This window comes from Prionailurus viverrinus, chromosome B4 (genome assembly GCF_022837055.1).
Source record: "Prionailurus viverrinus isolate Anna chromosome B4, UM_Priviv_1.0, whole genome shotgun sequence".
In the NCBI taxonomy this organism is placed as follows: Eukaryota; Metazoa; Chordata; class Mammalia; order Carnivora; family Felidae; genus Prionailurus; species Prionailurus viverrinus.
This window is the reverse complement of record NC_062567.1, coordinates 52,578,321-52,590,922: the sequence shown is the minus strand read 5'-3', so window position 1 is coordinate 52,590,922 and position 12,602 is coordinate 52,578,321. Positions and strand designations below refer to the sequence as shown.

The 12,602-nt window shown below is 37.7% G+C and overlaps 1 protein-coding gene across 2 annotated transcripts in view; it reads left to right on the top strand.

Annotated features, from left to right (window-relative positions):
• ABCC9 (ATP binding cassette subfamily C member 9) overlaps positions 1-12,602 on the top strand; it is a 143,917-nt gene that overhangs the window by 25,589 nt on the left and 105,726 nt on the right. For both annotated transcript variants that reach the window (XR_007154077.1, XM_047867417.1), the window contains exons 10-13: positions 1,893-2,045; positions 2,521-2,676; positions 5,715-5,849; positions 7,896-8,058. Coding sequence is in view for 1 of the 2 variants with exons in the window: in XM_047867417.1 (XP_047723373.1) it covers positions 1,893-2,045; positions 2,521-2,676; positions 5,715-5,849; positions 7,896-8,058 (607 nt within the window). In the remaining variant the exon portion in view is untranslated. The remainder of the gene's footprint in view (positions 1-1,892; positions 2,046-2,520; positions 2,677-5,714; positions 5,850-7,895; positions 8,059-12,602) is intronic.

Genomic DNA, 12,602 nt, shown 5'->3' with positions numbered 1-12,602 from the left:
AATGGATCTGTTCAACAAAATTATTTCTCAGATTCAGAGCCTACAGGCATTTGATAAGTATCTACTGTGTGCCAGAAGCCATGCTCAGGAATTTCACGTTGATTATTTTCTTTGATCTTTTTAGCAACCCTTAGAAGAATTTTCATGCATGAGTACATGAGGGATGGCTGAGTCATTTTTTTAGAGGCCTGTGACCAATCATGTTAGCAATGCGATTTGTACTATATACATATTTCTTTTCTTATATGATAAACACCATCACCTTGATTCACAATGATAAGGGCAAGTCGCATTATGATATTTTATTAGATATTATGCTAATATTTGGGGGGCTATATGGTATAAGATACTATATATTTGCTGTTGTAAATATAGTCTTTTATTTTCTGTTCTTAAGAAAATCTCATCATGAACTTCCTAGTTTCTTTCTAAGATAAGAATTAATTTCCCTAGTTTCACAGATAGAAAAATCTAGTCTAGATGAATCAATTTTCCTTTTCTATTCTCTCAATCTGATTTCCTGTCCTTTTTTTCTTCACCTATTAAAATTTCATGCACTTTTCAAAGCCTACATTAAATGCCATCTCTTCAGTGAAGCTTTTCTGATTGTTCTGGTTGGAATTTGACTCTCGTTCATACTCTCCAACACATTGTTGATTTCACCTTGGCACTTGCTGTAAATGCTATTTATAAGGAAGCATGTTATTTATGGATACACTTATCTCTCTGGGTGGTAAGCTCTTTAAACAGAATGTGAACTGTTCATATCTGTGTTCACAATGTGTAGCCCATTTGCTTGCATATAGTAGTGTTCAGTTATTTTGAAATGAACCAGATATTTTCACCATTGAATGCACTTTTGTGATGTTTTGTCTCTACTAGCCTCATTGCATTCCATAAGTTCCACATAGAATTTTTCTATCATCCCTCTCCCTTACACATATTAATCACACATTTTTCTGAGAAGGAAGAACTTACACATTTGTATGTATCCCCATGAAAGAAAAGGAAGGGACCAGAAGTAGAATTTAATGGATCTAACCCACAAAAGTATTGCCCAAACTGACATGATGTCCTTATTTGAGTGTTACCTTTCTCTCACTTCTAACCAAGTTACCACATAGTATTGTTCCAAACAAAAAGCAATCAGTTTTGTATATCCTTATGATGACTTCAGTCATATTCCTACTGAAACAATTTTATAAATTGTGTTTTGTCATTGGAAGTGTCAACATGGGTGAAATCAATACCCAAATTACAGTTATCATTTATCATTTAATATAAATTATGTGAATATTAGACTAAGTCAAATAAATTACAGTCTAAATTAACTTTGATCTTCAATTACTACTTCTCAAGACGAAATATATCTTTTCTGAAAATGTACGTACACTTTTATTTTTTTTTTCAACGTTTATTTATTTTTGGGACAGAGAGAGACAGAGCATGAACGGGGGAGGGTCAGAGAGAGAGGGAGACACAGAATCAGAAACAGGCTCCAGGCTCTGAGCCATCAGCCCAGAGCCCGACACGGGGCTCGAACTCATGGACCGCGAGATCGTGACCTGGCTGAAGTCGGACGCTTAACCGACTGCACCACCCAGGCGCCCCTGTACGTACACTTTTAAATCAAAATTTACCTTTTTCCTACAATCAGGCATTTCCAGCAATCTTAATGATCAATTTGGGATTTTATGCATTGAACTAGTTTGAATTTGTATCTGTGGACATCATGAAGAAAAACCAAAATTACCTTGGCTCATTCCACTGCTGCATTATAAAGAGATTGAGTTTTTATATTTAAGAATTATGTATCATTTGATAAATGTGATCTGTACACCTGGTATATGAAAAGACCAGTTCTAATTTATGTCTTTTTCTTTTGGGACAAGATTTCAGAAACCCTTTCATCAAAGGAATTTCTTGAAAATGCTTATGTACTAGCAGTTCTTCTTTTCTTGGCCCTTATTCTGCAAAGGACATTTTTGCAGGCTTCCTACTATGTAACCATAGAGACTGGCATTAACCTCCGTGGAGCTCTGCTGGTATGTACAAGCTTTGAATGATCTTTGTTTCTTGAAAATGCCATATGCCATTCAATGACAGGAAGGGTAGGGGTCTCAGTTTTGTTTCTCTTTCTGTTTGACTTTGACACTGCAACTTCAACACTTCTAGGAGCTACTTGATAAAAGAAACAGAACTAATTAGTAGACCCACAGAATTTTAAAAAGTTTTGTAGTAATATATTAAGAAAGCTTTTGAAATCTTTCATTTGATGATCTCTGTTTCAATATGTTTAAAGTCAAATATATGTTTTGATCATATGGCCAGTTAGGTTTGTGTTTAGCTAAAGACTGAAAGTAACTATGCTAAAATGAAAATAGTGGTTGACTGAAGAAAATGTCATTACAGGGATTTTTTTTTCCAAAAATTTTTTTAAAATGTAATATTTTCAATGGAAGTAAATAAACATAATGTTGATTAAGTTTAGAGCTTCAAATACGCTTTTTTTTTTTGCAGGCCATGATATACAATAAAATTCTTAGGCTGTCTACATCTAATTTATCCATGGGTGAGATGACCCTGGGACAGATCAATAACTTGGTTGCCATTGAAACCAATCAACTCATGTGGTTCTTGTTCCTGTGTCCCAATCTATGGGCAATGCCTGTTCAGGTAAATCAATATAAGTAATATTCTCATTTGCAGAGGAAACAAAACAAAAGGAGTATGAAATATTTAGCTCAGTAAAAGGTAACTTTTTGAACTTGCTAATGTTATTATGCTTTTTTTTTTGGAGAGAGAGAGAGGGGAGAGGAAGAGAGAGAATCTTAAGCAGGTTCCACACCCACATGGCACCTGACATGGGGCCTTATCTCACGACCGTGAGATCATGACCTGAGTTGAAATCAAGAGTCAAATGTTTAGGGGCACCTGGGTGGCTCGGTTGGTTAAGCGTCCAGCTCCAGCTCAGGTCATGATCTCGCCGTTCATGAGTTTGAGTCCCACATTGGGCTCTGTGCTGACAGCTCAGAGCCTGGAGCCTCCTTCGGATTCTGTCTCTCTCTCTCTCTCTCTCTCTCTGTCTCTGTCTCTCTCTCTGCCCTTCCCCCACTCACACTCTGTATCTCTCTCAAAAATAAACATTAAAAAAATTATTAAAAAGTCAGATGTTTAACCGACTGAGTCAACCAGGTGCCCCTGATACCCTTTTTGTAGAGAAGAAAACTGAGACTCAGAAATGCTCTGACAGGTTAAGAAAGTGGGGTTTGAAATTCTCCTGCTTAGGTTCAAATGTCTGCTCTACCCTGTTTGCACAAGTGTTTAAATCCTCAAAATATTAGTTTCCTTAGCTTTAAAATTAGAATGATAACTGTATCTGCCTTGTAGAATTGTTGGCATCATCAAGACTAAATAAGTTAGTATGAGTAGCACATTTAGCACAGTGCCTAGTACTTCATGGACATTTAGTAATTGTTAGTTGTTATCATTGTTGACCAAATCCATGCAAATCATGGAGCCAAGTCTTGACCCCTTTTATTTTGACAGAGTCTCTTATAGCATTTCTAAAGTAAAACAGTTGTAATCCATCCCATTGTTTCAATAGCTGATCTGATGTATTATACAATGCCAAATTTTATAAGGTGGTAGGAACACTAACAAGCTGGAGGGCTATTTAGCTATTTTTTTTAATGGAAAATAGTATTTTAGGAAAGACGCATTTTCCCCCTAATTGGGTCAAAATAGCAAAAGATATGTTTTTAGCTCTTTCCTCTGTGTGATGCTGAATATGTTTACCTTGAGTTTTGCATCCTGTAGATGGAGCTTAAACTGTAGGTCTTATTTTTTTAAGTTTATTTATTTTGAAAGAGAGAGAGCAGGGGAGGGGCAGAGAGAGAGGGAGAGAGAGAGAGAATCCAAAGCAGGCTCTGTGTTGTCAGTGCGGAGTTCAATGCAGGGCTAAAAATCACAAACCATGAGATCATGACCTGGGCCAAAATCAAGAATCAGATGCTTAACCGACTGAGCCACCCAGGTGCCCCAACTGTAGATCTTATTTGATCCAGTCTGTCACTTATGTCCCTGTGTACCATGTTTATTAAAATGCATGCAATAATAAAGAAGATATGCTAGTTTTTAAATGTATTGTTTGCCTTTTTAGTTTCATCTTTAAAAAATTGTTTTTTGTGAATGCTTATTTATTTTTGAGAGAGAACAAGCATGAGCAGGGGAGGGGCAGGGAGAGGGAGACAGAGGATCCAAAACAGGCTGTGCACTGTGAGCACAGAGCTCCATGTGGGGCTCAAACCCATGAACCCTGAGATCATGACCTGAGCCGAAATCAAGAGCTGGCCACTAAAGTGACTGAGCCACACAAGCGCCCCACCTTTCTAGTTCTAAATGGAAATCCAAGTCAAACAAAAGTGTGTATCATGTGCAGTGCTTGACACAAAGTAGGATATAAAGTCTGCTCGGTCTCATTTTATCAAAATGTACTTATATACAAGTCAAGTAAGTAGCCTCCTATGTGGTACAATTTAAAGGCTGCCTCTGAATGATTGCATCATGAGTGACGTTAAAGAAACTTTCATTTTGATTGGAATTCATAAAAAGCCTAATTGGTTAGGCAGTAAATATGTGCGCTTGCCTCCAAACGGCCACTATTAAGCTGTTACCATTGGCATACACTCAAAAGTTAAACGCTTTAACTGCATGAATATAGTTCATTAGTTGACATTTTTAGCCATGATAATCTGAGCTATTGTGGGGGAAAAGCAAAGAGAGAAGATTGAAGGGTCAAATCCTAAATTTTAAAGGAAGAAGAAGAAGAAAGTAACAAACCTGAGAGGGTTGGCTTACGTGGGTCAGCCCTGGCTTTTCGGAAATATTTTTTTTTAATTTTTTTAAAGTTTACTTATTTATTTTGAGAGAGACAGAGACAGTGCATGCAGGGGAGGGGCAGGGGGAGAAGGAGAGAGAGAATCCCAAGCAGACTCTGCACTGCCAGCTCAGAGCCCAATGTGGGGCTCAAACCCATGAAACCCTGAGATCATGACCTTAGCTGAAACCAAGAGTCTGTCGCTTACGCAACTGAGCCACCCAGGCGCCCAACGGAAATAAATTTTAAAAGGGAAGTGAGGTATGATGGGGTGCCACCTTTAGCTTCTCCACAGTTTTAGTTGAGCCTAGGTTTCATGTCATCAAGTGACTTCTGGGATCGTTGAGGATGTGAGGAGTTCAGATTATTCCTTTAGTTTGCAAACAACCATCCAGTACTCACATTATGATGTCACCTCCTGCTTTCCATCCTTCTCACCTGGAAAAGTTGGTACAATTCCATGAAAACGTGGAATATCAAAGTTACAGTGGGTGGTAACATTTTCAAGAAACATTTCATGTCCTTTTAAAAATGTGAAGACTGCCTTCAAAGGTCGGAAGCATCACAGGACCAGTCTGTAGCTTCATGCAGCAAATTGGTTTGACACCAGTTGCACAGAACATCATCCTAACAACAAATTCTGACTCCTTAGCTTTCCCCAAATAAATCATAGTAAAACCTAGCTGTTCATAGTTGAGTTGACTTCCACGTATATGTATTAGTTAATTAATTAAGAATTAAGAAATCCTATGCTTTCACCAAAATGTATTGCCTTTCATGCTGCAGTGGCCATGCCCCTGTTCATTTTCCCTTTTCCATATGTTTTCCTTTCTAGATCATAATGGGAGTGATTCTGCTCTATAATTTACTTGGATCAAGCGCATTGGTTGGGGCAGCTGTCATTGTGCTTCTGGCACCCATTCAGTACTTCATCGCAACAAAATTGGCAGAGGCTCAGAAGAGCACTCTTGTAAGTTAACATCTTTTGGAAACTTTACTAGGAAAATCTAGTAAGCTGTCTCATTTTCAAAATAATAGGAAATTAATACATGCCACTCAGAATAATTTGGAAATTATTATGTTTCATTTCAATTCTTAGGCAGCAAATGTGTATTATATTTTTATTTTAAGTATTTATGTTTAAAACACTTCTTTTAAATGTTTATATTTATTTGAGAGAGAGAGGGAGGGAGAGCACAAGTTGGGGAGGGGAATAGAGAGACAGGGAGACAGAATCTGAAGCAAGCTCCGTACTGTCAGTGCAAAGTCAGGGGCAGGGCTCAAACCCACGAACCATGAGATCATGAACTGAGCCAAAGTCAGACACTTACCCAGCTGAGCCACCCCGGTGCCCCGCAAGTGCACTTTTTAAAAGTGAATTTGAAATGTATGACTTGATGATCTTAAACTCAAAATGCCAGAATCACAATTCCTGATGGTTTTAAGTGCCATGAGGTGATGAGGCTTTGAACTTCTTCTAGATCATTGGTCTAGAGAATGTATCTACATCCATTTTGAACCCCCTGCATGTTAATTATTGACACGGGAGAATTGGATCAAAGAATAAATAAAGCATCAGGTTTATTGCTTCTGAAGTGAAATATCCCTAGAATTGAAGCAAACCACGTGATGATCTACAGAGTTACACTAAAATATTTCAGGAAGCTGCTCTGGCCGAGTATGCTCATGGTCAACTTGGCAAGCAAGAAAAAGACCAATTATTGACCCCTTCTGGCTTCAGTTTTCCATGAAATCATTTCATTTGAGCAAGAATTGGCTTCTTTTAAAGAAATATTTGTAAATAATAAAATTGTTGACAGCATGTTCAGAAGTAAAGTTTGATTAAATATGAGCAAGGCTGCCTGTAAATCAGACGTAAAATACAGGGATGCTGCCACTGATGGAATTGTTGCCCAAGTTGGTTTCTACTGTGGCAAGCAAGTTGCATGTCATGCAGGTGGTTTTCATCACCGTTTTTCTGCTGCTTCTGGTGACGTTACTCATTATTTCCGTCTGAGCCATCTACCCGTCTTTACTTTAGGACATGAATACAGAGAGGTGAGGAAGAGGAGCACAAAGGGAAGACAGGACTTTCCTCAAACATCCGTCTTTCATTTACCTGGTCATACTGTACTCATTTACTCATGTAACAATCATGTGATAGGCATCTAAGACCCTGTAGAGACCAGAAGGTGAATAAAAACCAAGCCATTTGCTACTTTTGCTCCCTCCTATCTGCCTTTTGGCCACTTGCACTGCTCCTTTTGATAGTTCATAGGTCATAATGTACCTTACTAGAAATTCTAGTATTTGGTGGTGGTGGAAATTGCAATGGTTGAGTAAATTTTGGCTCTTGTAACTGCTAAAAATCTCTTTACACTCAACCCAAACTGTTAGTAATCAGTAAATCTAATTTTGTCCTTAAACAAGAGCTTATGAAGAAGTATGTGGAAATCTCTCAAAGTTAAAGGGAATAGCCTTGGTTTCACAAAGTGTATTATGAAGACACAATGTGAACACACACAGTGTGAGCATACACAACCCTGACATTCCCAAATAAGAAGCAAACTAACTTTTCTTACATTCATTGTTTTCTCTTCTTCTAAGTATGAGTGATAGTGCTGAAAAGAAAATAAAACAAGTTTGATGTTAGAAGGAAGCATTGGAAGTCTCTGTATCATTTCCATAAATGTTTATAATTACTATCTGCAGACATTATTCAAGGAAATCACGTGAGACTTAAGAAACTGCTTTTATTTAACTCAAAGTAACAGGAGCGTGAGAGGTTTTAGGTGGAAAGAAATTGGAAGCCATTTCATTCAACTCTTCATTTTACACCCGGAGGTGGAAGCACAGAGGATTTGACCCCTTCTCCCGGGGATCTCAAAGCCATAATCAGTGGCAGAGCCAGGCAGAAATCAAGATCTGGTCCATCCCTGTCTGTTATATATATGGTCCTGCCTGTTTGAGTCACTTGGATGCAGCGTGCATTATTTTCTATTTCTTTGTTTTATAGGATTATTCTACTGAGAGACTGAAGAAAACAAATGAAATATTGAAAGGCATCAAACTTCTAAAGTTGTATGCCTGGGAGCACATCTTTTGTAAAAGTGTAGAAGAAACAAGAATGAAAGAACTATCCAGTCTCAAAACCTTTGCACTTTATACATCACTCTCCAGTAAGTTGCCATGGCGAGAAGGACCACCAAAAAACATGTGGTCTATTCAGCTTAGGTGGTGATCACTGAGACATTCTACTCATCAGAAGAAGCCCATTTATTTTCCACATGTGTGCTGTTCAGTAGGCCACTAGCCACATGAGTCTATTTAAATTTAAAGAACAGCGGGGCGCCTGGGTGGCGCAGTCGGCTAAGCGTCCGACTTCAGCCAGGTCACGATCTCGCGGTCCGGGAGTTCGAGCCCCGCGTCAGGCTCTGGGCTGATGGCTCGGAGCCTGGAGCCTGTTTCCGATTCTGTGTCTCCCTCTCTCTCTGCCCCTCCCCCATTCATGCCCTGTCTCTCTCTGTCCCAAAAATAAATAAAAACGTTGAAGAAAAAAAAAAAAAAAGAACAGAGTTAGCATAGGCTTAGAGTCAGGTAGACCTAAATTTGATTCGTTATAAGATGTGTGTTTTTGTCATATTACTTTACATCTGAAATTCTTGTTTTTTTTTCATCTGTAAAATGGGATGGGATGAGTACAGTACCTGTTATTGAAATCATCACCATTTACAGTTGGGATGAATAGGTTTCCAGTAAAAATTTATTTATTTAAGTTGATTTGACTGTATTATTATTGACCTTCTTATCCCCAAAGATCCTCAAAAATTATCTGCAGTTGTCTTACCTATATCTCTGGAAGCTTATGATATTATATTTTCTTGAAAATTATACTTAGAATGCTATTTTTGAAAATCGACGAAAAAAATGTCAATGCTTCCAAGTAAAAGAAGCCAAATCACATTCATATAAAACCCTCTTTTCCAATACATTTTCAAGAACTTTTAAACATGGAGCATTTTTATCTTCAACTCTAATTTTTATAAAGCAATCATTTAAAAAATTGTTTTTTTTCCCCCAGAGTGACACTGAGTACTCTCAAGAATAATTACGTTTATGTTAGTACATTTCTTACTTATTCAAAAATTTAGCTGAACTACTACCACCGACATTTGATTTGGTTTATGTGTCAGTTTTGCTTATCTCTATTGTTCCCAAGACCTTGAACAAATTAAAGTTTTGGAGATTTATACATTGTTTCCTCTCAAATTCTAAACTAACTTAGTTCTTAGACATTACAAATACTTCATTTGTGAAATAAATTTAGAGAAAATATTTGGTTTATATAGCTCATTTATTCTAGCCCTAATGCCTGATGCATTAGAAATGAAATGGGAAGGAGATTTATCTTCCAGCTCTGCACCACTGCTAATATGGTGTCAAAATACTAGAAGATGAAATGATTGATATCCACTTGTTTATATAATAGTACTCAAAGCTGCTGACCCTGACAATACATTCCTTTTTTCAATAGACTGAAATACTCATGAGAAGGATGGCTGCAGCCAAAAATAATGACAATAATAAAAATACATTGAGATAGCCAGCCAATTATTGGCATAAGTGGCTTTATACATATCATCCCATTTAATCCTCCCAACATTCCAATAATTTAGATTCCACTGTTAACTCTGTTTTATATATTAAAAGATGGAAGTGGAGAGAGTTTAAGTAACCTGAAATTCTCTTACATCATGTACCTACTAAATGGCAGAGTTGGGTTGTTAATCCAGTTTGCCTGTCTCCAGACATGAGATTTGGGTTGTTTTTTGAATGCCAGATACAAAAGGAGAGGACGGAAGAGGCCATCACAGGGGAGAAAAACAACAGATCATGAAAGTAAAAATGCAGAAGCATGTGTATATTATAGGCAGCAGGAATTCTTGAGTCAATGGTGTAAAATTCCAGTTGAACCATTTTTAAGTTTTTTTTAAGTTTATTTATTTTAAGAGAGACAGAGAGAGCACAAGTGGGAGGGGGCAGAGAGAGAGAATATTCCAAGCAGATTCCATGCTGTTAACCAGAGCCTGACATGGGGCTCAAACTCACAAACTGAGATCATGACCTGAGCTGAAACCAAGAGACAGGTGCTTAGCCGACTGAGCTACGCAGGCACCCCCAAGTTTTATGATATGGTTAAATACAGTATTCTTGGTGATTAGGAGCTTGAACTATGGTTGATGCATAGAACTGGCTATATATCTCAACTCTGCCGTTTCATAGCAGTATGACTTTGACCAAGTTAGTTATGTCTTCCAAGCCTCAATATTTTTCATCTGGACAGTGAGATGATAATAATACCTACCATGTAGGACTGTAGTAAAGATTAAAATAATGAATGCTGTACATGTTGACTGAGTTGTTGATTCTATTCCAGGCACGAGGTCAAGTGCTTCATACTCATTACCTCATACCAAGCACCTGGCAAATGGTCTGGTGCTCACCAACCTCCATCCCTCAGTTTCCTCATCTAAAAATTGGTGTAGGAGCACCTGGGTGTCTCAGTCTGTTAAGTGTCCAACTTCAGCTCAGGTCATGATCTCACTGATTAGTGGGTTTGAGCCCCACATTGGGTTCTGTGCTGACAGCTCAGAGCCTGCTTTAGATTCTGTGTTTCCCTCTGTCTCTGCCCTACCCCCACTCGCACTCTGTCTGTCTGTCTCTCTCTCTCTTTCTTAAAAATAAACATTAAAAAAAATTTTTAAATGGTGTAATAATAATAAATCCTTATCACAGGTATATTGTGAGAATCAAATGAGGCAGTGAATGTGACACTGTTCAGTAACTGTTAAAAACATTTTATAAATAGTATTTGTAGAGCATCGTAAGAAGACAAAAATAATGAAAGAAGGAAGTCAACTGTCTAACAAAGTGGTTACTGTTGGGTCTTACAGGGCAAACTGACCTGAAATGAAAGACTGCCTCAGCAACTTGGCAGCTCTACAGTCTTGGTCAGTCTTTGGTAAAATCTGTTTTCTCATCAAGAAGCTGGGAAGTATTAAGAGGATCTTGGGAAATTAAATAAGATAATGTGGATAAAGTGTTTAGAACAGTACCTGAAACATAAAAGTGCTCAATCAGTGGTATCTGAAAATATTGAAAAGCAGTTAAACAGAACACTCACTAGTAGAACAGAAGATCCAGCTTTTGTGAATCAGTGTTCTTGCCAGTCGAGATAATATCTGAAGGGAAGAGAAATTCTATTAATTTCCCAGTCTCCATTGCCAAATGGTCATGTGCTATTTATGGATTTAATCCATTGGTAAAAGACGAAAAGACAGTATTAAATTTTTTTCTCTTTAATAGATCTGAGTTTAAATCCAAGCTCTATCACCTCCTAGTTTGGAATCTTGCATGTTACTCACCTAAGTAACACCCTAAGCACCTAAGCTGCTTTCTTATTATTGTGTGTGGTAGTTGTAATCATTAAATATGAGAACTATGTAAAGCAGTCTTTTATCATACCTCAATGATGGTGACTTGTCAGCAGCAGAGCAAGGTGGTGGCAAGCAGTCTTCATTGGTTTGAATCCCTACTGTGTGACCTGGAGCTTCTCATTCTCATCTTTGTAATGGCATAGGAAGGGTACCTGCTACATGTACCCGGTGCAGATTGCTGTATAAATGTTTTTTTCAATCAAATAGCAGTTGTTCTTGCTCTTCCTCATTAAGGGGGGATTACTTTTTCAAAGATGCGGACTGTAAAATGAATTATAAACAATGATGAGGGGAAAAGAAAGAAATACACTTAGAGAACAGGGTGACAGTAGCCTGAGAAACAAGATGGAGGCAGAAATGTGGCTCGTCATCTGTGCTGTTATAAAACACAGAGCAGTGTTTGGATTCCCAGTATTATACAAGAATTTGGATTTGATAACCAAGCCACATCTGGACCTGCAAAATCACAATCTGATTCTGTGTTCAGCGGTCAGGGTAGTTCATGAGAGTGGATCATGAGGACTGATGATGATTTATTTGTGGGTAGATTCTGTCCTGCATGTCAAGAAAACTAGGTTCTAGCTCTCACTCTGTTAGTAATTCACTTAATCTTTTAGCCCCCAGCCCCTAAACTTCTATGGTTTATAAAAAATATAACTACAAATTATCAATTTGACTTTGTAATTTTACTGTGACCTCCAAATACTAGTATTTTAGCCTAAATTATGAGTTTTTGTTTCACTTATGCATATCCTGTGTATCAAGTATTAGTGCAATATGTTTCTGGAGAGACATTTAAACTAGCGGAGGGTTCAGGATATGGAGTTGTTTTGTTAAGCAAAAGGTCTATACGTGAAAATAAATACCACTTTTGGAGGCAGAATGTGAAGTGATGTCAAATTCTTTTTTTTATCAGTTGTAATAGCTTAATTTTCATACATTTAAGTTAGTTTAGTGGACCACGTGAAATACGGACAGAGAATACTTCAAGAATGCACATTTGTTAAAGTCTAATAATTTGCACCACTAAAGGAGCATTTTATCTGAATTTTGCGGCTTATAACAATTTATTAAAAACAGCTTTTCAGTAATAGAAATATTTTCTGATTAAGACTCATGTGGGGGGAGCTCATACACCTGCAAACAAGGAAATACCAACTGGGAAACTTTTGTGGACTCCAGACAAAAGGCACTTGGTCCTCTCTGTCTTCAAGGGAAGTTAAAGT